This window comes from Physella acuta, unplaced genomic scaffold (genome assembly GCF_028476545.2).
Source record: "Physella acuta isolate Inbredline_101_S28 unplaced genomic scaffold, ASM2847654v3 ptg001115l, whole genome shotgun sequence".
Lineage (NCBI taxonomy): Eukaryota > Metazoa > Mollusca > Gastropoda > Physidae > Physella > Physella acuta.
Genome location: NW_026732632.1, coordinates 139420 through 159961, shown reverse-complemented (window position 1 = coordinate 159961; position 20542 = coordinate 139420). Strand labels below are relative to the sequence as shown.

The window sequence follows — 20542 nt, the reverse complement described above, 5'->3', positions numbered from 1 at the left end:
AAAGTCCGCGGTTTTCATCGTGTTTTTTTTTAAATATCAACATCTGACTTACTGCCCTCAACTCATCGCAACCACCTTTACTGCCCACATTTATCACGCTCATTACATAACAAAGCATGGGATCAAAACAGAAAGCCGACAAGGTTCAAAGGCTGTCATTGACACAAAAAATCAACAACACACAACATGTTCGGACAATGCCTGCTGAGGAGAGGCCGACAACAGAGTAGCCTACGGCAAAACATATGCAAAACACAATAATGTGCCTAATTTCTTTTATAATTAACGTCTCTACCGCGTATTTGACTAAATACGTAACAACATTTGAGATTGTTGTGTAAATTATGTTAGAGTATTATTACTTACAATTATTATAAACCACAATGCTTTTAACGTCTATAAATAATTCATGCTATCAAAAAATACAACCCACAACAATAAACATACAAAATTTTACAATTCTTAATTAATAAATCAAAATATTTTTAAAAAGATTTTTGTGACTTTTTTCTGTGACTTTTTTCCGATAACATTTTTCCATTGTGACTTTTTTTCTGTGACTTTTTTCCTAGCAAAAACTGTGACTTTTTTTCTGTTTTTTTTTCCTGTGACTTTTTTTCCGCTCACCCGTTAATCACCCTCCATAGTGAGATGAACACACTTCAGCGACCACCCAAACATTTTAATCTAAAATAATTAGAATGTTTTTTTTATTATTATTTAAGACCACTTTTTAAAGGATCGAGCACATACATTTTAATATTGCCTATACACTCAGTATGTATGTAGCCTATATAGAAAAATGTCGTATAAATAACTTATGAATGTACTCCACCACCGTCCCCTTTCCATACTTCGTCCACACGCGTCAAATAAAAGCGTTTGTATTGACGTCATAACTTGTTGACTTTTAAACAAGCTTTTTCTTAAAAAGAAGAAACAAAAATGTAAAGATAAGTGCCTTATCCTTATAAGTGCCTTATCCTTATCCCCAAGTGTTTCTTCCAGACTTTTAACTCCCCCCCCCCCCCCCCCCGAAGAGATGCCTGGAAGAAACTCTGCTTATGCCCAAACAAAAACTATCATACTTCATTATTTATTGAGGTGCATCGATGAAGGAGTGCCACTGGTAGGGGTACCGGGTAATATTGAATGAGGTAGTTTCGCTAGGAGACTTGTTGTAGGGAGCCGTATTGACGGGGGCTCAATTGTCGGTCTTTTATCGATAGCCTTATCGACGGGAATGGGACGGCGTTTTTGTATGGTAGAGCATTCGGTTGCTAGCCCGAAGGTCTCGAGTTCGGATCTCGGGACCCAGCTGTGATGGGTAGCCTACCTGACTCACGATGGATAAAGTAAAAGTGATACCATCCCTAAAAATGCCGAGGTCAACAACATATGAACTCTACTTCATTAGCCATAAAGATCGTTATGGCGCATAAATTCTTTTCAAAGAGCTCCACTGCACTAGGTATACAGAACCCTCCCAAAATGAAACAAAAAATGTTGTGTCAGTTTGATGTTTAGGACTAGATTTTGGACAGTTCGTGCAGATTGAAAAGTATGTGGCCAGTTATCAAAACGCACTCGTTTTAATAAATAACATTGAAACGACAATTTGAACTGTTTTCCATGTTGAAAATGAATAATAAGTTTCAATTGTAAAATTGACACCGTGAACATTGTATGTTATCACAGAGAGTGTCTTTCAATTATCTTTCTCGCAGCAACGGACGAGTGGTCAGTAAGTCTTGAAATAAATGACTGTAGAGCTGACGCTGGAAAATTGCTACAATTGTCTGTCGTAGTCTATATGATGCAAATGTAAGATAATTATTGTAAACTATTCATTGTTGTTTAATACATTTGTGGTGTAACAAAATGTACCGTACGAGCTGACCCGCGGCATATCATATGCCGCTATTTAGTTGTTTTATTTTCTACTTTTCAGTAATTCATAATTTGTGAATTCAACAGTACCAATGCTGCCACTGAAAATATTTGCTTTAAAACACTATCAGTAGGTCGTTAAGAACGATACTACCCCCACCCTCCTTTCCCCAACCCCTACCCAATACCCCCCCCCCCCTCTCCCCGTGAAAGCAGCCTCCTCTTAGTTACCTCACCTAAGTTTAAAATAGTTTCAAACTAAATTATCTGCCCCTAATAGCCGTCACTAAACCCGCTCTATGATTGTAAACATTTAGCATGAACCACAGCTCACCAGACCATGTAGGGGTAGGGTGGTAGGGAGCGCGCTTAAGAAGAGAATTATATATAGGCTATAGAAGATTCGAATAACTCTTCCGCAACTAGATCTAGATGTTCAGGTTATTATTGACATTTCTCGTCATTTAGTTTTAAGCATTTCAAGTAAAGGGAAAGTACTCATGAAATTTATTGATCGTATATGTCACTTCCTACAAACCTAGGCTAGTCATTTTCATAACAACGAAGTTGAAACAATTGATTCTAATTTTAGCTTTCGGATTGTATTTGTATTATCAGGTTGAGATAGATCCAGATCAACATGCAGCAACAATGGATGGATATGAACTTTGTCTAATGCTGTTGTAAAATAAATGTACGCCTAAATAATGAAAGATAAATTTAGGCTAAATCTTTTAGTAAAAAATAAATTTAAATTTAAATTTTACTTCTCTGAATTCTGAATGATAATCTTTAAAAATAATTTAAAATTTAATCAAATTCTTATTCTACTTTCAGTACTAGATCTAGATGATGATATAGATCTAGATCTAGTAGTTAACTAGAATTAGAATCTATCTAGATTCTAGATGTAGAAGTAGATCTATCACTTATTCACTAGTATAGAAGAGGGTATCTCACGATATAGCGTAGGGTAGGAAATTATCCGGTAATGTTTGTTTGGTTTAGTTAACATTCGCTACTGTAAACCCTGGTTTAATTGAAATAAAACTTAAGTCAAGTGCATTAAATTAATGTTTTAACTGATGTTTTAAAACTTAAAGTTTGATTGACAGAAAATTACTAAATTAGTAACAATTAGTTATAGGTTATACTTATATATTATATATTATATAGATCTATAAGTAGATCTAAATATTATTAATAAAGTTGTGTGTAATAATTAATGTTTTTTCTTAAGAAGACGATTAGACTTACTAAATTTTAAAAAAGTAAGAAGAACCAGAACAATGTTTAGTAGCAGCAATAATTAGCTCATATAGAGAGCCTACTTAAAATAATTAGGAATACAAAATAATTAGTAAAACCGTATTTAAAATGCAACTTAACAATCTATGCATATTTTTAAACATTGTGTATTAAAAATAATATGGCACCAAATAAATGATGGTTTACAGTATTTCCTGTGGTTTCCAGAACTGACTGACTTCGCCATGGTTTTACTGTTTTTTACTGCTGTTTTAGTCCGGAATAATAACCGACACTATATCGTGATATTACCCAGAAGAGATCTTTGACTCCATAACTCACTAAAAGCCTAAGCTGAACTCTTCATCTACTGTGTACTTACTTACTCTACCGACTACTTGTCTACCCTACCTAACACTACTAGATCTAATCACTTTGTAACAAACTTATTTATTTAATCTGACATGCTAGTTATTGCCAACAGAAACTTCATTTTGTTTTTACCACAATGTTTTTTGTATTTAACTATTCATAATAATTTATAGTATTTAGGCCTATTGTACTTCAATCGTCCTAATTTTTAAACCTGTTATTTTTTAGTGGGCTATGCAATATTTTAAAATAATAAGCCCAACTAAATAAATAACCTGGGGGGGGGGGGGGGGTGGGGGGGGGGGAGAGAAAGAGAGTTAAGTAACCACATTTGACTTTATAAACTACCTTACTAACATTAATTATTAATTTCATGAGTGGCACGCCTGGTTTGTAAATAACCTTTTATTTAAAAAGTGTTAGGCTACAGTAATATGTTTTAAAATAATGTTTTGGGATGGATACATACAAATATTGATTTAATTTGGATTGTATAACTAAGATAAGATAAACCTACAATTGCTTTGGTTTAATAAAATAATTAACTGAATAGCATTAACATACTTCTAATTTTTTTTCAGATTTTGTGGAGAAAAATCTTGAATGGAGATTGCCATGTAATCTATATGATGTGGTTGTTCCTCTGCTCTCCATAAGCATGTCTGGAAGTCATAAATCACCTTCCACAGACAACAGCCTGGGGGCTGGTCTGGACCATGAAGAGAGCAAGACAGAAGAAGACGACATCTTTGCACAGCTGGCCCAGAAAGAAAGAGACCTAATTTTGGCTGCAGAATTAGGAAAAGCCTTGTTAGATTCCAATCAGGAGCTGCAGTCTCGCTATGACCACGTTGTTGATGATTTCACACACAAGATGGAGGTAACACATTCATTTATTTTAGATAAATTTGAATTAAATATTAAACTAAGTAGACATTTCAACTAAATTTAAAAAGGAAAGAGCATAATTGAATTGAATTTAAAAATGTATTTAGATAAAATCCTGGAAAAGTTTGTTACTTTGTAGGTTGGAATATTCAAAACTTGTCTCTGCTTATTTTTCACTTTGAATATATTAAAAATAGAAAGTTTAACACTAACACTGATTCAAAATTGAATATTATGTTTTTTATTTTAAATCAAAACAGGATTTACAACAAGAGAAATACAACCTTCACCTTGAACTTGAAAAAATGGAGGCAGAATATCAAAATGCTATCAAAGACTTGCAAGATGATATCATATCTCTCCGTAAACAGCTTCAAACAAATGACGATCTACAGATCTCTGAGCGGGAGAGGTCTAGGTCCTTACGTGAAGCACAGCGTAACTCAGACTTTCTAGCAGAACAAGTGAAAAAAGTGTGTATTGATTTAATAAATTGTAGTTTTTATGGTTAAATGTGTTGCTTTTTTTATTCAATGTATTTCATTAAAAAAAATTCCAGAAGAAAATCTTAAGTGTTATCTATAAAAAAAACAATCGTTGACCAGTATTTTACACATTTTTGTTAGTTTTTGGAGCATAAATTTGCTTCTATTATACAATTATAAAATTTAAATGTATTGTAGGCAGCTGTGAGAGAAGAGGAACTCTTGAGGGAACTGAATGAACAGAAGGAGAAGAATGAGTCGAGTTCAGCCACCATCAAGGATCAGATGGACCATATAGCTATGTTAAGAGACCAGGTAAAAACACAATTTTACAGTACTTTCTTTACTTTATAGTTGGTTTTTTTTTACCAGTCAGTGATCATATGGAAATCTGCACATGCTCTATGTTTTTGATATTATGTCTATAGGTAGAATATTTGAGTGAAAAATTGAAGGAGACAAATCAAAAGCTAATAGAAGTTCAGGGGGAGAGAGACACACTGCTGAACTCTATAGAGGCCACACAGGAGCAGATCCAGTCCTTGGAGAGCAAGATTTTACTGCAGGAGGAAAAGGTGAAACTCATCAATAAAGTTTTTATTTGATTTTGTCTAGGAGAGGTTCTTTTTTAAAAACATTTAAATCATTCCTGGTTTTGTTTTAAATATTAGTTAAGTAAAAGTAAAGTAACCTTACAGTCCATGGGGCAGGTGGAGCAGAGTTAACCAGGTTTAGTGACCTCAGCATATGAATGGAAAGTGTGGTTAGCACTATACCCTGGCATCTTGGATTTGAACTCAAGACTTTTGAATCAGTAGTCAATTGATCTACCATTTAACCTCACCATCGCATATTGTTTTAACTATAATGATTAAATTATGGTACTTGTGCACTCTTTTTATTGTTAATATAAAAAGAGCCTGAATTGGAGTTTTAAATTGTCGAACCTTTCAGCTTCACCGGCAAGCCAACGACATGGTAGAGCTGCAGGAGTCCAATTCTGATCTACAGCTTCAGCTTGAGCACCAGCAACAGCAGCCACTCTACCGCCACTACAGCAGCAGGGCAGGCAGTAAAGGGAACTTCAATGGAAACAACCTGAAAAATACCAGACCACAGACTCTGTTTTTTGAACTGACTCAGGAGAAACATAAACAATTCCAGCTACAACAGTCTGTTGAGGGAAGTAACAAGCATTCCAGGGCAGTTCCAGACGCTATGCCATCAGGTGAACACACGTCTGAGAGGTCGTTGTTTGATGAACTCAACAGCTCACAAGCCAAAGGTCGTGAGCTCAGTGCCACATCACTGCTGGCGGAGTTTTCGACTCACCATGGCCACTGTAGAAACGCCAGTGACTGCAGTTTGTCATCACTCACCGAGGGCTCTCGCAAGCGCCACCACAACAATATTGGTGGGAGCAGCGATGACGACTCAGATGGAGGGGCAGACAAATGCAACAGGAACAGCAACTGCAAGCAGACAGTGTACTCCAACCCTGATGCCCCCTACCATCACAGCTTCACTCTGGGGAATGTCAACACAGCATCCACGGATAAAAATGGAAACAGAGTCCTGTTGATTGAGTCCTCCAACTTGGGGACATCAAAGAGTGGCATTAAAACTATATCTAAGTCTCCAGAACTTTTCCTCGAATCACAAACAGCATTTGACCCACAAGATACTCTGTCTGACTCTTCCTCCTACTCCAAAAATGTGACTGATGACTCTCCGCAGTCTTTGTTTGCTGAACTTGACTCCTACAGTGGCACCAACAGCCCAGTCTTATTCTCCGAGCTCAACGCTCAAGAATATGAGCTCCACTCCAGAAGTTTCCAGGAGCCCCAGGAGCAGTCTCTGTTTACTGAGCTCTCTTCCAGGTTGTTTGATGATAAAAATGGGTCGGGGTCCGACTCGTCTTCAAACTGCATGCTCGGCGTCTTCGACTTTCACTCAGGTGGGGATTCTCACTCTCAAGAAGGGGATCGTCAGAGCAATGAATCTTTGAATCACTCAATGGAAATGAGATCACGCTTGGAATCTGATTTGGTAATTATTTTAAATTTATTTTTTCATCTTCAATTTTTTTATTGTTTAAATCTCTTATTTATTTGATTTTAAGTTAAAAGTTTTAAACAATGGAAATATAACTGGTGGTACATCAATATTAAGTCGTGTTGAACTGTAGCTAAACGGTATCAATTAGTAAACAAAGAATAACTAGTATCCTCAGTGTAAGGATATTTTGAGTATCAGCACACAAAACTGGTGCTGACAGAATTTTGTCCGTCTAGTGTAAAACGTTCCAAATTTTAAAAAGTTTGTAATGACCTTGCCAGAGCTACACTAATGACTGGTACTACATGACCCCTGTTACTGCTGAGATGCTGGAAGAAGATGACTTTGAGTGTGATGATGATGACTTTCTAGTGGGAAACATGGTGGGAACTACCCTGTCCATTGGTGATGGAGGTGGTGGTAAGTTTTGATTTATCTTCTCATTAGGTTTGTGGTAAGCTTTGATTCATTATGATGTAGGAAGGGTTCAATGCTGGCCTTAGGTTTGCTTCATTAGTTGGCTGTCTCTAATGGATGGTTAACATAACAGGCTATGAATCTTCCAGTAGAGTAAAGCACAATCAGTTCTGCTGGGTTGATATCTTTTCTTTATGCAGAATGTCATCCAGCTTAGGAGGTTATCCACCCAAACTGTATTTTTTTTTATGTAAACTTAATGCAAATTAATTTTTTTACCTTTATTCTAAGTACTTCAATCAGCTCGTAAATAATGTACAGTATATGCAAAGTTTTAATGGAAAAATGTTTCTTTAAAAAACTTTTCATATTCTATTGCTATTGATCAAAGACATTTAGCTTCACTATATAACAGTCATATACAAATGTGTGTATAAATAACAGGAACAAATTTCAACTATCATTTCTATGATGGGCCTGTGGATATGGAGAAACACAGTACCCCGGAGATGACTGAGGTCGACAGTCATGACAAGAGCAATGTCTGTGGCAAAACCAAAGAGGTAAACATTGCAGTCATCACTGTATCACAAGTCTGTAGTTAACACTTCATGAGAGATTAAGCAAAGTCTTTCCAGTGTTGAATAATATCCAGTGTTTGAATATGTGGGTGTGAATTTGTACAAAGCTAAATTTTTCCATGAATGATCCTGACTTGCTTGTTTGCTTCTGAACAAAGGACGCTGTTGATGAAAAAATACACAAGTTTTTATGTCAGCATCATTTTAAATGTGAGGAGTTAGCAGTTTTATTTCTACTAGTAGCTCTCTGACCTTCTATCCTAGACACAGTTGTTGCATTACATTTTATTGTTGGGTTTACAGCAGGTACAGCTGACAGTTTTATTTCTACTAGTAGCTCTCTGACCTTCTATCCTAGACTCAGTTGTTGCATTACATTTTATTGTTGGGTTAACAGCAGGTACAGCTGACAGTTTTATTTCTAGTAGTAGCTCTCTGACCTTCTATCATTGAAGCAGTTGTTGCATTACATTTTATTGTTGGGTTTACAGCAGGTACAGCTGACAGTTTTATTTCTACTAGTAGCTCTCTGACCTTCTATCCTTGAAGCAGTTGTTGCATTACATTTTATTGTTGGGTTTACAGCAGGTACAGCTGACAGAGGCCTGCAGGCAGCTTAAAGAACTAGTGGTGAGAATCCAAGGGGAACCAGTTGTAGTTGAAGAAAAGGAGCAGGTTACTACAGAAGATTTACTGGCCCTTGTTGCCCAGATGAGATTGTGTATTGACAAACTGACCAATGAAAAAGTAAAGCACTTTTTTTTTTACTTGCTGAAACTTTAAAATTTATTGTTTTATATATTTACCTAGGAAGTCATTGTACATTCTAAATCTTTTAAATCCTAGTAATTGATTATTATTTTTTAACAGGAAGAAGCTTTGACGAAAGCAGATACATTAGCAAAAGAACAGGGTGAAAAAGTTATGGAGGAAAACAAATGCACAAGTGTTTCAGTAATAACTTCACAGACAGGGCTGGATCCTAGATGAGCTGAACTCAAGTAGGGGGAAGTTAAGTTGTCTTGCTGATGGCATTAGCTGTTGGACCCAAGATGAACTGAACTCAAGTAGGGGGAAGTTAAGTTGTCTTGCTATGGCATTAGCTGTTGGACCCAAGATGAGCTGAACTCAAGTAGGGGGAAGTTAAGTTGTCTTGCTATGGCATTAGCTGTTGGATCCAAGATGAACTGAACTCAAGTAGGGGGAAGTTAAGTTGTCTTGCTATGGCATTAGCTGTTGGACCCAAGATGAGCTGAACTCAAGTAGGGGGAAGTTAAGTTGTCTTGCTATGGCATTAGCTGTTGGATCTAAGATGAACTGAACTCAAGTAGGGGGAAGTTAAGTTGTCTTGCTATGGCATTAGCTGTTGGACCCAAGATGAACTGAACTCAATTAGGGGGAAGTTAAGTTGTCTTGCTATGGCATTAGCTGTTGGACCCAAGATGAGCTGAGCTCAAGTAGGGGGAAGTTAAGTTGTCTTGCTATAGCATTAGCTGTTGGGATTCTGAGAGTTGAATTAATACTCTTCATGTTTTTTCTTTGTGTTCAATGCTTCTCAAACTTTGTCAGTTGTTTGCACTGTGTTGGTGTTAATGTCACCCCCCTCACCCTCCCCTTTACCTGATTGCTGTTGTTGCTTGCATAATTTACAAAACCAAGTTAACTGTATGGATTGTATTTTCCTTAGTAGTATTTGGCAGGAAAGGCTAATTTGACAACTTATTTCATAATAAATATAAATTGCCCACAGTTAATTATTTGTATTTTGGGATCCAAAATGAAACAAAACGCCTTGGGAGGCTTTTCTTTTAAGTAATGACATAATTGTATTAGGACCATACCAGGAGTATTTGGTGTCCTGCTTATTTATTTCAACTGTTTTTATTGTGATGAAATGTTTTATTGCATAATATGTTTAGAAAGTTTCACTCTTTAATGCCAACACCACATTCTGGATAAATTTCACAAATATTCCATGACTGTGTGTAAATTGTAGGAAGATATCCATTGACTATTTTGGTTTCATTGCCATGTTTATTTAAAAACAAAACATCACTAGGTTGAGAATTTTTAAAATATCTTTAATAAGAGATTTTAATAAGATTTGCTTTGAAAATTAAAAATGTAATGAGCACACAAGCTTTTTAAAACAAGCTATATTTAGGGTGAGTGCAAATCAGCAGCTCTATACACTATTGATTTACATGTGCTTGCACTGAAAAACATTACTTGAAATTATCCATGTATTTTTTTCACTGTCTTTTAAATGTACAAAAAAAAATAAAGTTAAAAAAAAACAGTTTTAAAAAAGTCAGTATTACACACTTGAAGAAACTTTACATAAGAACAGAATTATCCCAGCTTTAGTAAACCCTGGCTAACTTATTGATATATTTTGTACAGCTTTGTTTAACAGATTTTTTTTCCCTTATATTTTTCCCATTTCTTCCTCCTTCCATGTTTTCTATAACCCAAGTTTTCTGTTTTCTCTATTTATAATACCATAGACATGTATTGACTTATCTACTTAACCATCCCCTCCTTGTTGTTGGTGTAGGACTCTTTAAGGAAGAATTCATGACAGATTGATTCTTTTCATTATTGTTTTAATATTCTTTGATTTATAGTGATGCCTAAAGATTTTAATGTCTTTGAATTTTGGGGGATTTTTTTATCTGTTCTTCTCAGCCATAACTTGTTTACCAAGATTAGATTGAATCTCATTGAGGAATTTTGTTTTTTTTAAATTGTGTGCCATGCATTTTCTTGATGATGCTATAATTTTAAATATCTTTTCTGGCCATCTGTAGAACCTTGAGAGAAGACAGTTGTAGAAAACAACTTAATTTTCTCACTGGTTATGCCAGGATGGGTTTGAGGGATGGCTTAATACACCGCCAGATGTTGAAGGATACCTGGCACCAGACAAGCCAAAAATACTAATCTCAAGGGTGACCCAAGCTACAGACCCAAGATAAGAAAATGTTTTAGAATGAAGTCTATTATTATAATAATACATTAGAAATGCAAGAATACAAACTCCAGTACAAGAGAGAATTGGAATAATATTTTTTTTCCTGCATGTTAGTAATAGTATGACTATTTGGGTTGGGATTGTGGCTGGGTTATGGTCATGAAAACACCTTGTATTCTAACAAGTTCCCATTCCTTGTACACATCCTTGATTTTTTGTTCTTTGATTACTCTATCAGATCTGCCAACTTGTAACTTTAAAAACATTTTTAGAGTTGGAAGCAAGCTATCACTATTTGCTTATGCCATGTTCTTCTATATACTTATTTCACTGTTTGACAGTAAAAGTAGGGAAGAAATTATATTTCCTAATGTTACTCTGAGCTAAGACACTGCCTAATTTAGTCAAATCAAAACACTACACTGCCTTGTTAAGATCAAACTGCTTTATTAAATATTACATTGCTAGATAGTTTTTATAATATAACCTAAGATGAGCCAAAATTATGTGCTTTGCTTTATTTTCCAAGTTGGCATGTCTGTGTTGACCACAGCCAGATAAATGTTGGTGAATTGTGACAACATGTACATACAAAACTGGGTCCAGTTTTTCTTTTTTCTTACATCCATGTGTCTTAATTTACACTGCATTATATACTGCATTCCATTCTTTTATCTCCCCTGGAAATCATTCCTTGTTTAACTTTTATTGAAAACAAATCCTTTACTAGTCATTGATGTGAAAATAAATCTCAGGTAATATAACATTTGTTTCCCTCCAGTCTGAATTGATTACATTAATTATATCCTTATTGTTATCTCAGATGTGAGTGTTAATGAACATCTTGGGAAATGGAAGTACAAAGTAAGGTTGACAAAAATAATGAGTTAATATACAGCAGGATCACACTGTCATGTTTTAGTTGATTCAATACACATGGTGAAATTTTGAGTGATTTTTTATTTTGGTCATTGGATAGTCACATGGATGTGTATATGTATTTACCATACATATGTATCCATTGTGTGTTCTGATTCTCTGATTTACACAATACACCCATAGAAATGACTGTTTTCTTCTGTTAAGAAAATTTTTAAAATTCAGTGCACATTTAAAAAAATGCTTTTACTTTGTATGTTTTTTTTTAACAATGTATCTTATTTAGATTCATTCCTTTTAATTTTTCTGAAAATCTTAAATTAAAAACTATTTTATTTGAAAGTCAACTCCATCACTTCATTTTTTACATTGATTGTGATGGGGTTAACCATTTTAAGCTCATAACTTTTTAAACCTTATCCTCTGGTTATTTCTACAGCAGTTAAGTTCTCTCGTATTATATTTTAGTGCCAAATATTTTGACAGATATTTTTTGTGTTGAGATAGTCAACACAAGTAGATAAAACACTGTTTAATTTTTGTATATCCTCAAAGTGAAATCCAAGTTGATAATGTCATACTTCCTAGACTGTTCTCTCTGTTCATAAAAACAACTCTTATGGATAATTTAGGCGGTTTTTTTTTTTTAAATTACGTTTGATAAAACCTGAAAAAATCCTAATCTAGTGGAATCAATATCTTTTTCTGTTAATGAAAACTTATAAAATTGAGTTAATTATACTAAAACAATTTGCTGAAATCATGTTTAAAGTTTTTCTCCTTAACTAATCAGGAAAAAGTTACTAGAGTTACCCCCCTCTGACATGTTATTTGTTGTTTATCTTGTAAGCATTCCATATACCTGGTGGATCACTGTTACTTACTTTTGAAATCTACTTTCAAGTTTGTGGCCAATCATTCATGTAAAGGACTTGGGTTACTTTTCTCTGCTAGTCACTTGTTGATGTAACCTCATGGTCCAGCCTTTATTGCTTCATTGCCCTTACACTTCTTTCTTTCTTCAGATTTCTGTTCAACCGACTGTTTATCTCCCTTTTCCCATCCCCTGCTGTGTATTTACATTGTACCTTGAATTACTGTTGCTAAATGTATGTCTGCTATATTCAAACATGTCATAAAAACTAATTATTTGTTCAATCAGTTTGATTGTGTAAATCACAAATAAGAAATGTACATTTTTTTTCCAGACATTGTATATTTTAGCTGAAAGATATTTACAGAATTGTAAAGTTTTAAGTACCAAATTATGTTTCTCTTACAAACCAGTTGTGAGATACTTATTATATCTTGTTGAATGAGGTGAAACCTGTGCTTATCTAATCATATTTAGTCATAACAAGTATTTTTTATATAAGCCAGACATTTGCTGACAGAAAAGCTGGCCTTTTTTCAGTAAGGAAACAAGCATCTGGAGATGTGCTATTATTAGCTTCTAGTTAAAATGATTAGTGAAGATGCACCACTAATCCATCTTTTATTTTAGCAATTTTACAAAAAGATTTCCTTTTCTATGGCTGATATTTAAACCTCTTCTTTATAGTTTTTGAGGCCACAATACTTTTCAAAGTTAATGTGTCCATCAGGCAGATGTAGTAGAGTTCACCCTTTTCTGTGAACTCTGTATATGAAGGGATTATAGTGTTTGTCAGCATCATGCCCAGCTGATCACTCAATGAGATATATACATGAGGTCATGAATTTTTTAGTTTTTAAGAATATTTTCTGCCTGCTTGGGGAGTCAACCTTTTAAAATATAACATCATGGGAAAAACAGTGTAACTGACAAAAGTTTTGCAACAGAAATTGTGTCCATAAAAAGCAATATTGAATTGGGATCTTTGGACAGGCTGTATCAAGGGGGGGAAATGTTGATTTAAGTGTTCTGTACAGTTGTATATTACCTTTTGGAAATATAAGAAAATAGTTTACTTTTGGTGATATAAGTAAATTACATTGTTAACTTTGTGCATGTTGAATGGTCACGTATATACATATTTTGTAAGTTTTCAGTATTTGTTTTAAAAACCAATAGTATTGTTCAATTTTGCTAAACATAAGTTGGGGAAGGTGTAAAAAAAAAAGTTGTTCAAGTATTTGCTAAGGAACAGTTTGTTTGCAGCATCTTATACTTTGCATTGATGTGATACCAAACAATATAAACTGACCACATAGCATGGTAGCTAGTATTTTGCATGAAATCCAAGGTTATGTTATATACAAATAAATCTATATCACATTGTCAAGGCTTAAAGTGAGGAACTAGTCCAGTTGATGGATTCAGTAGTTAATGTTTGCATTCCTTTAGACTGGTATAGTGTAGGGGTAGTTTAATGTAATATGATCCAGTAATTGTGTAGGTTTTATGGTGACTTTATATCAGTTCAATTTGTCTTTTAAAATTAACAAAAAGTATTTACATTGCCAATTTAACTCTAGCCTTTTGCAAGATAGGCATTAAAAAAAAGAAAGACAGACGTGCTTCAGTTGTAGTGATAATTGAAAATAATAAAATGTTGATTCATTAATATTTGTCCAGCCCCATCATCCCAATATTGTAAAATCCAGACGTTAAAGAATTTTGAGAAAAAACTTTCCAGTGTTGTCATGTGTGCCAATCAGTGTTCAGATCTCTGCATTTATATCCATTTCTGGTGATTGATTCTAGATATTTGCTGCTGATGTTTCTAACATGCTTTATGATTCTTGTGTATTGTTTCAGTTCAGGACAAGGATTTTGTGTTATTGGTATTGTAGACTTTGAACTGTTGAATTGATATATGCTACTAATGCTAATAGATTTTTTTTTTTAAAATGCCCACTTTTTTAAAAGAAGCTTTATTTAAACCATTACTTTAGCAAACAATACTATCTTATTTGATAAGTCCTATGCATCAGAAAAAGATTTTATATTTTTAGGTAATGATATCCAATTTCATAAGTTTTATGTGTTGTAACAAAGTTCATTAGAATTACTGTTAAAGAAAAGATAAGAACAAATATATCATTGGGCTAATTTTTATTGTATAACCCAGGACGAATTCTATTATTTGAATATAGATTAAAGCTTCTGTTACCAGTCTAAAAATTACTCTAGCAAATAGTTTTAATTCATGTCAATGTTCACACACTTTGACTTTTAAATGTTTACAACAGATTTTAAATGAATTTAATTAAGGCCAAACTGTTTACAATTTGTGAATAGAAATATTAATATTTTTTGTCTAGTCATTCATATTTTTATGTGTTAAATTATTTCTGTTTTAATTTCTAGTCACTCTTTTAGTATTATCTTAATTACAAATAGTTGGTTGGAAGAGTCCATTTTTGAAATACCTCCAAGAACATATTGTACACTTTTCACAAAACAGCAAGTTTAAATCAAACTTACTAAATTGAGTACAATTTTTTGTGACCTTAATTTCCTTAAAAAGGTAAAAGGAATAATTCTGTTTATAAGTAGTTTTATATTTTAAAACCTTAGAACCTATTTCTTTTTTATTTTATTTTTATAAATTGTATATCCTAAACAAACTGCCAACAACTAAAAACATTTACTGTAAGAATGTAGCTGTAAAAATAGCTTGTTTACTAATGTATATCAAAAGCTCAACTTACAATTTATATTTTAGCCCAAAAACAGCAGAAACTCACTGTACCTTTTGAAAGGGCCAAATTATTTATAAATCATACAACTCTCCATAAGATTTAGTGTACAGTTTTCATTTTGTGCCAATTTAAAAAAATTGAGTAATGATTATTTTAGTGATTTAATGTAACTTTGTTTCAATGGATGTGGCTTTCAAGCTTTGTATGTTGTAGCAAAGTCTCATCAATAAACAAATCAAGCAAAATGATGGGTTGTTTCTTTTTGTTCCTTTTATTTACAACATTTTGCAAGTAATATTTGTACAAATAATAAAGGCAGCAAGTTTAGCATCAAGGCTTTACCAATGTAAATGTGTTGATCACCATATAACGAGAGAAAATTATGTACAGTATTCTGAACCACACCAACTGGGTTTTGTGGGCAATCATGGCACGCTGAAAACAAATAGTACAACTTTTAAGTTTAAGTAAGATGAATTCACATTACATTAAACAAATGTGTATTCACTTTTGTTTTTAATAAAAACTTTATTCTGGAGTGATAAAGGTAAATAAATAAATCAACAGGAGAGATACCTGAGCTTTCAATATGTTTGACAGAGAGGAAACAAACATCAGTTGACCTGAAGCTAAGCTTAAAGGTAAATCAAAAATGCCACAGTACTTTCTGACCAAAGGAACACTCTCCAATTCATAAACCTTTATTTTCTCTGTTCAAACACAAGGAAAAAAATTACCAGTTTTCATGGTAATGTAGTAATACTAAAATTTTACTTGAACCATTATTAATTGAATATAAAATCTGACATTAGTTCTGTAGAGCAAAGGATATCACAACACTACTGGCATCTGACATTAAAATACAAGTGGTATGTATAGAGAATGATATCACAGCACTTTCATCCTCAATGAAAAACCCTAGGTGTTAAAACTGTAATTATTTATATACAGACTACTTACTTTCAGTACTGTAAATAGTTCTGAAAAGAACAATGCAGGATTTAGTAGAAGATGAAATAATATTTATTGATTTACAATTGGGTTTTAAGTTAATTGGGCCTAATAATAGTAAATTAAGCAAATTTTTATTTTTAAATTACTGTTAAAACTTACCTTACTAACTGTGAGATGGCTATATGGTTTGGATGATGGCTGACTCCTTTTAAATCAAATGTCAAAATCTGTTAACAAAAATATTTTACATTTGTAATTAGTCAAAAAATGAAAATGAAACAATTTTACATATACTAATCAAACTGTTCTCTATTAAAATGTAAAGGTACCTACACAATGGGGTTGGATTTTTGCAATAAAAGATTTTATTTCAACACTCAGTTTCTTTAAATCCCAAACTGCTTTAGGATCATCAGGAAATGAGCTGGAAAAAAAATGAAATTTTTTTTAAAGTGGAGAATTTAAAAGACAGATAAACTGTATAGTTACCAAATTCAGTTCTAGCCTTTGCTTGGTTCTATAGAATGAATAAGTATGAACCTATCAAATTCTTATAAGTAAGCTACTATTTAATGTTGAAACATCTGTATTTATAAATAGTATAGTGATGATTTAAATAGTAAATAATCCTTTTTATTTTTCCCAGGTTTCATTTTGGTTGATGATTAATTTTTTAATATAACATCTTTCATTTTCAAAAATTAAACGTGCAGCTATGAAAAAATTACTTATTTTTACCTTTACCTATCATCCAATATCTTGACATTTTCTTTATCTATTCCAAGAATCTGGCAACTATTTATTAACTCATTTTTACGAAGGAATCCTTGTTTGTAATAGTCACCTAAGAATAAAAAAAAACATAATTTATTTAGAATATAATTGGCTAATGTCATCTCTAATATCCTTCCTGTCAATGACCCCAAATATTTTGAATAACCCTTAGTTAAAAATGCTCAAATGTCTATGATACAAATATGCATTCAAATTGTAAGTATAGTCTACACTTCAGCTCTTCAAAGACTAACCATAAAAGTAAAGTATAGGCCAATTATTTTAAAAATAGAATTCAATATTTAATAACATCAAAATAAAAAATATTGAATTTTTTAAAAATAATGATCACAATTTGTAAATTAGACTCAATGACTTGTTAATCCCATCCCATGAAGACCAGTGCTTATTTTTTGTTACTTTTAGCTTAGCATTGAGGTAAGGAACCATAGCACTTAATTGAGCAGGCTTTTCACTTTTGATTGTAGAGTATAGAGACTGACAAAAAAAAACACTATTTTTTCATTATATACTAAAAAAAATTATAGCGCAATTTTTTTCTGCCATAGGAGATTTTGCAAGACTAGATGTGTTTTTATTAATTAATCCAAGTGAAGACCACTATATTAACAGACGGTACAGGAAAAACCAGAATGGTATGACCATTGTTATTTGTTATGGCTAGACGTCACATTTGACCTGCTGATAACTTGATAAGGCTGATAAGGGTTTTCATGGGGCATGTGAAATATAGTTCACCTGTTTCAGCTATCTCTGAATAGGGGTAGTGTGGGCAGCACTATGCCCATCTGCCTTACTTAGGCATGTCAGGTATTCCTCACTCAGAGTTGGGTGGCTTCAGAAACATTCTACTGAAACTCTAAAATAAACATGTCTAAACATTGTTCTAGTTCTAGACTAGTTCTTCTTACTACTTTTAACTTTAGTAAATCTAATTGTCTTATTTTACTAGATCTAGATCTAGTTGTTGCAAATCTTCCTCAAGTTTTTTTTCTGTTTCTTAAAAAAAAAAACTTTAGCCTAATTAGTAATTACTACACTCGACTTTATCGATAATATTTAGATTTACTAATTGCTACTCATTTTCTGTCAATTAAACTTTAAATTAAGTTTAAAAATTAATTTAATGCACATGACTTTATTTTTATTTCAACAGTCAAATAAACTATGGTTTATGGTTTATGGTAACAAATGTTTACTAAACTCAACAAAAATCACCGGATAATTTAGGACGCTATACTACTACTAGTATATCGTGATTTTACCGGGATTTGAACTTGAGACTTTTGGGTTAGCAGTGAGTTCTACTAGGGTTGTCGGTATCGGCCGAGATCGCGGTAAAAACATGACCCGAAATCGCCCATTACTTTCTGATACCGGGCGCACGAGATTTGGTTTTGCATACTAATAAGTTTTTAATTTATGGTAATTAATTAAGTTTAAAAGGTCATTTCCTAATGTTAAATGAAAAGTAGAATGGTTTTCCCATTGTTTTGATGGCTTAGCGATCTGATTGCACGCTGTCTCTGCCTTGGTCTTCCCCCTGTATGAAGGCTAGTTTCAAATACGTTGGAATCACGATTTTTTAAAAGGTTATTCTAGATGAGTGAAGATTACTGAGCAGACATATCTTATATATGTGGAAATGATATTTGTTTTTGGATATTTTGACTCTGACATTAGATATACTCGTTTAGAGGTGGTCACTGTATGTAGGTCGCGTTGCCACCATTGTTATATTTGTTCATCCCGATCTTCCGGCCTTTAAGTTTGATCAACTAACAACAGCATTCTTATGGAATGTGCAAACAAATCTCCTAATTTTTTATTTCAGAATATATTTACATACCCATCTTTAATTTTTTCAGCTCTAGTTCTAGTTTTGCAGAATGTTTTTCCTAAAATCCAATTTTGTCAGACTAGACTGACAAGAGTCAGACCTAGATCTAGGTTACCTGTCTGTTGCTATACACTAGCATTGTGCTAACTGTAATTTTAAGTATTCAAGTTCTACTTACCCTTAGATATAGTTATATGCTGAAAATCAGAATCCATACACAATTCACACATAAAAACATTGATCTGATAACTTCATTTAAATTATTACAAAATGGCTTATATGGGCTCTACTTCACCTGCCCAAAATAACAAGGCAGTTATATACACATTACAGTGTTCAAGTCATTTAGATTTCTAACTATGTAGTTCTTACATTCACTGTATTTATATAAAATATTGCTTTAGAAACATTTTCATATTTGCGCAGCAGTTTTATAACAAAATGGCTTAAAGATGGACTCTACTTCACCTGCCCAAAATAATGAGGCAATTATAATATTATATGCACATAACAGTTTTCAAGTCATTTACTTTAGATTTCAAACTTTGTAGTTCTTTCATTTGCTGTATTTATATAAAATATGGCTTTAGAAACATTTTCATATTTGCGCAGCACACAGTTTTTTGGGGTTATGGGAGGAAGCCAACACAAAAATATAAGTTCTGTATTATTTTTATTCATTTCAACAACATTTACAAGTTCTAGACTCTATATATCATTCTAGCTAAACTCTGCAAATATGAACAAAATACAACTGCAATTAAAATAACTATGCTCAATTTATTCAGGTATACCATGACTTGTCACAATTGGCCAATGCAAAAGTAAGGGGATTCCACCCCTTACAAAAAAATTCGCAAAAAAAAAACTATTTGAGCTAGACAAAAAATATTTTTTGTTTTGTTTTCATTTTGTTGAGCTCTACAAGAATATGTAATTTTTATTTTTATATGATGATTAGTGCTTTTTTACCAAAATCCCTAGTTCTACACTCTACCATTCAACCATGCCATCCCCTTACTTATAATTTTAAAGTATGTTATTATAATTATTATTAGATCAATAATCCTACCAGTTGTTGCACAAAGTATATGAACGTTGCATGTCTCGGATAATTCAAGCAAAGCTGGTGCAAAGAACATGCATTCATCATCTGGGTGCGCGGTAATAACAGCAATACCACTCCTAAGGGGGAAACTATGCCTATTAAATTTGAAAACTTTTCTTGAAGCTAAACAATATAGAAGTAAACAAGCTAAGACTAATGTGCCTAAAATAACCAGGAGATAATAAACGTCGATGCTCATTTTTTAATATTTATTGTTTAATTTAAGTAAGTTTTATGTTTACAAAACTTTGTTTTTTTTTTTTTGGTCTTACTAAGTGTCAGAAGATGTTAAATGTCAATGTACTAACACATTTTTTTTAGTAGATCTAGTTGTTATCAATATTTTTAAAAATGTATAAACAAAAAAAATAATAAAGACAAATTAAACTAGGTCTAAAACCTTTATATTTAGATCCGCTTTAATAT

The 20542-nt window shown here is 33.0% G+C and overlaps 2 protein-coding genes across 2 annotated transcripts; one reads left to right on the top strand and one right to left on the bottom strand.

The window, feature by feature from the left end:
- Window positions 1–2431: 2431 nt before the first annotated feature.
- On the top strand, window positions 2432–9109 carry LOC131955906 (uncharacterized). Its single transcript, XM_059320214.1, has 10 exons — window positions 2432–2584; window positions 4092–4390; window positions 4659–4871; window positions 5082–5198; window positions 5312–5458; window positions 5838–6932; window positions 7223–7361; window positions 7803–7921; window positions 8525–8686; window positions 8810–9109. Exons 2-10 carry the CDS (start codon window positions 4169–4171, stop codon window positions 8927–8929), a joined length of 2334 nt encoding a protein of 777 aa, XP_059176197.1. The 5' UTR covers window positions 2432–2584; window positions 4092–4168; the 3' UTR covers window positions 8930–9109.
- A 6560-nt stretch (window positions 9110–15669) lies between these two features.
- Window positions 15670–20371, bottom strand: LOC131955915 (N-acetylglucosaminyl-phosphatidylinositol de-N-acetylase). Its single transcript, XM_059320229.1, has 7 exons — window positions 20081–20371; window positions 17118–17217; window positions 16707–16797; window positions 16533–16600; window positions 16380–16399; window positions 15996–16129; window positions 15670–15854 (listed from the first exon to the last, which is right to left on the bottom strand). The coding sequence occupies exons 1-7, from the start codon at window positions 20313–20315 to the stop codon at window positions 15750–15752; spliced, it is 753 nt and encodes a 250-aa protein (XP_059176212.1). The 5' UTR covers window positions 20316–20371; the 3' UTR covers window positions 15670–15749.
- Window positions 20372–20542: the final 171 nt, after the last annotated feature.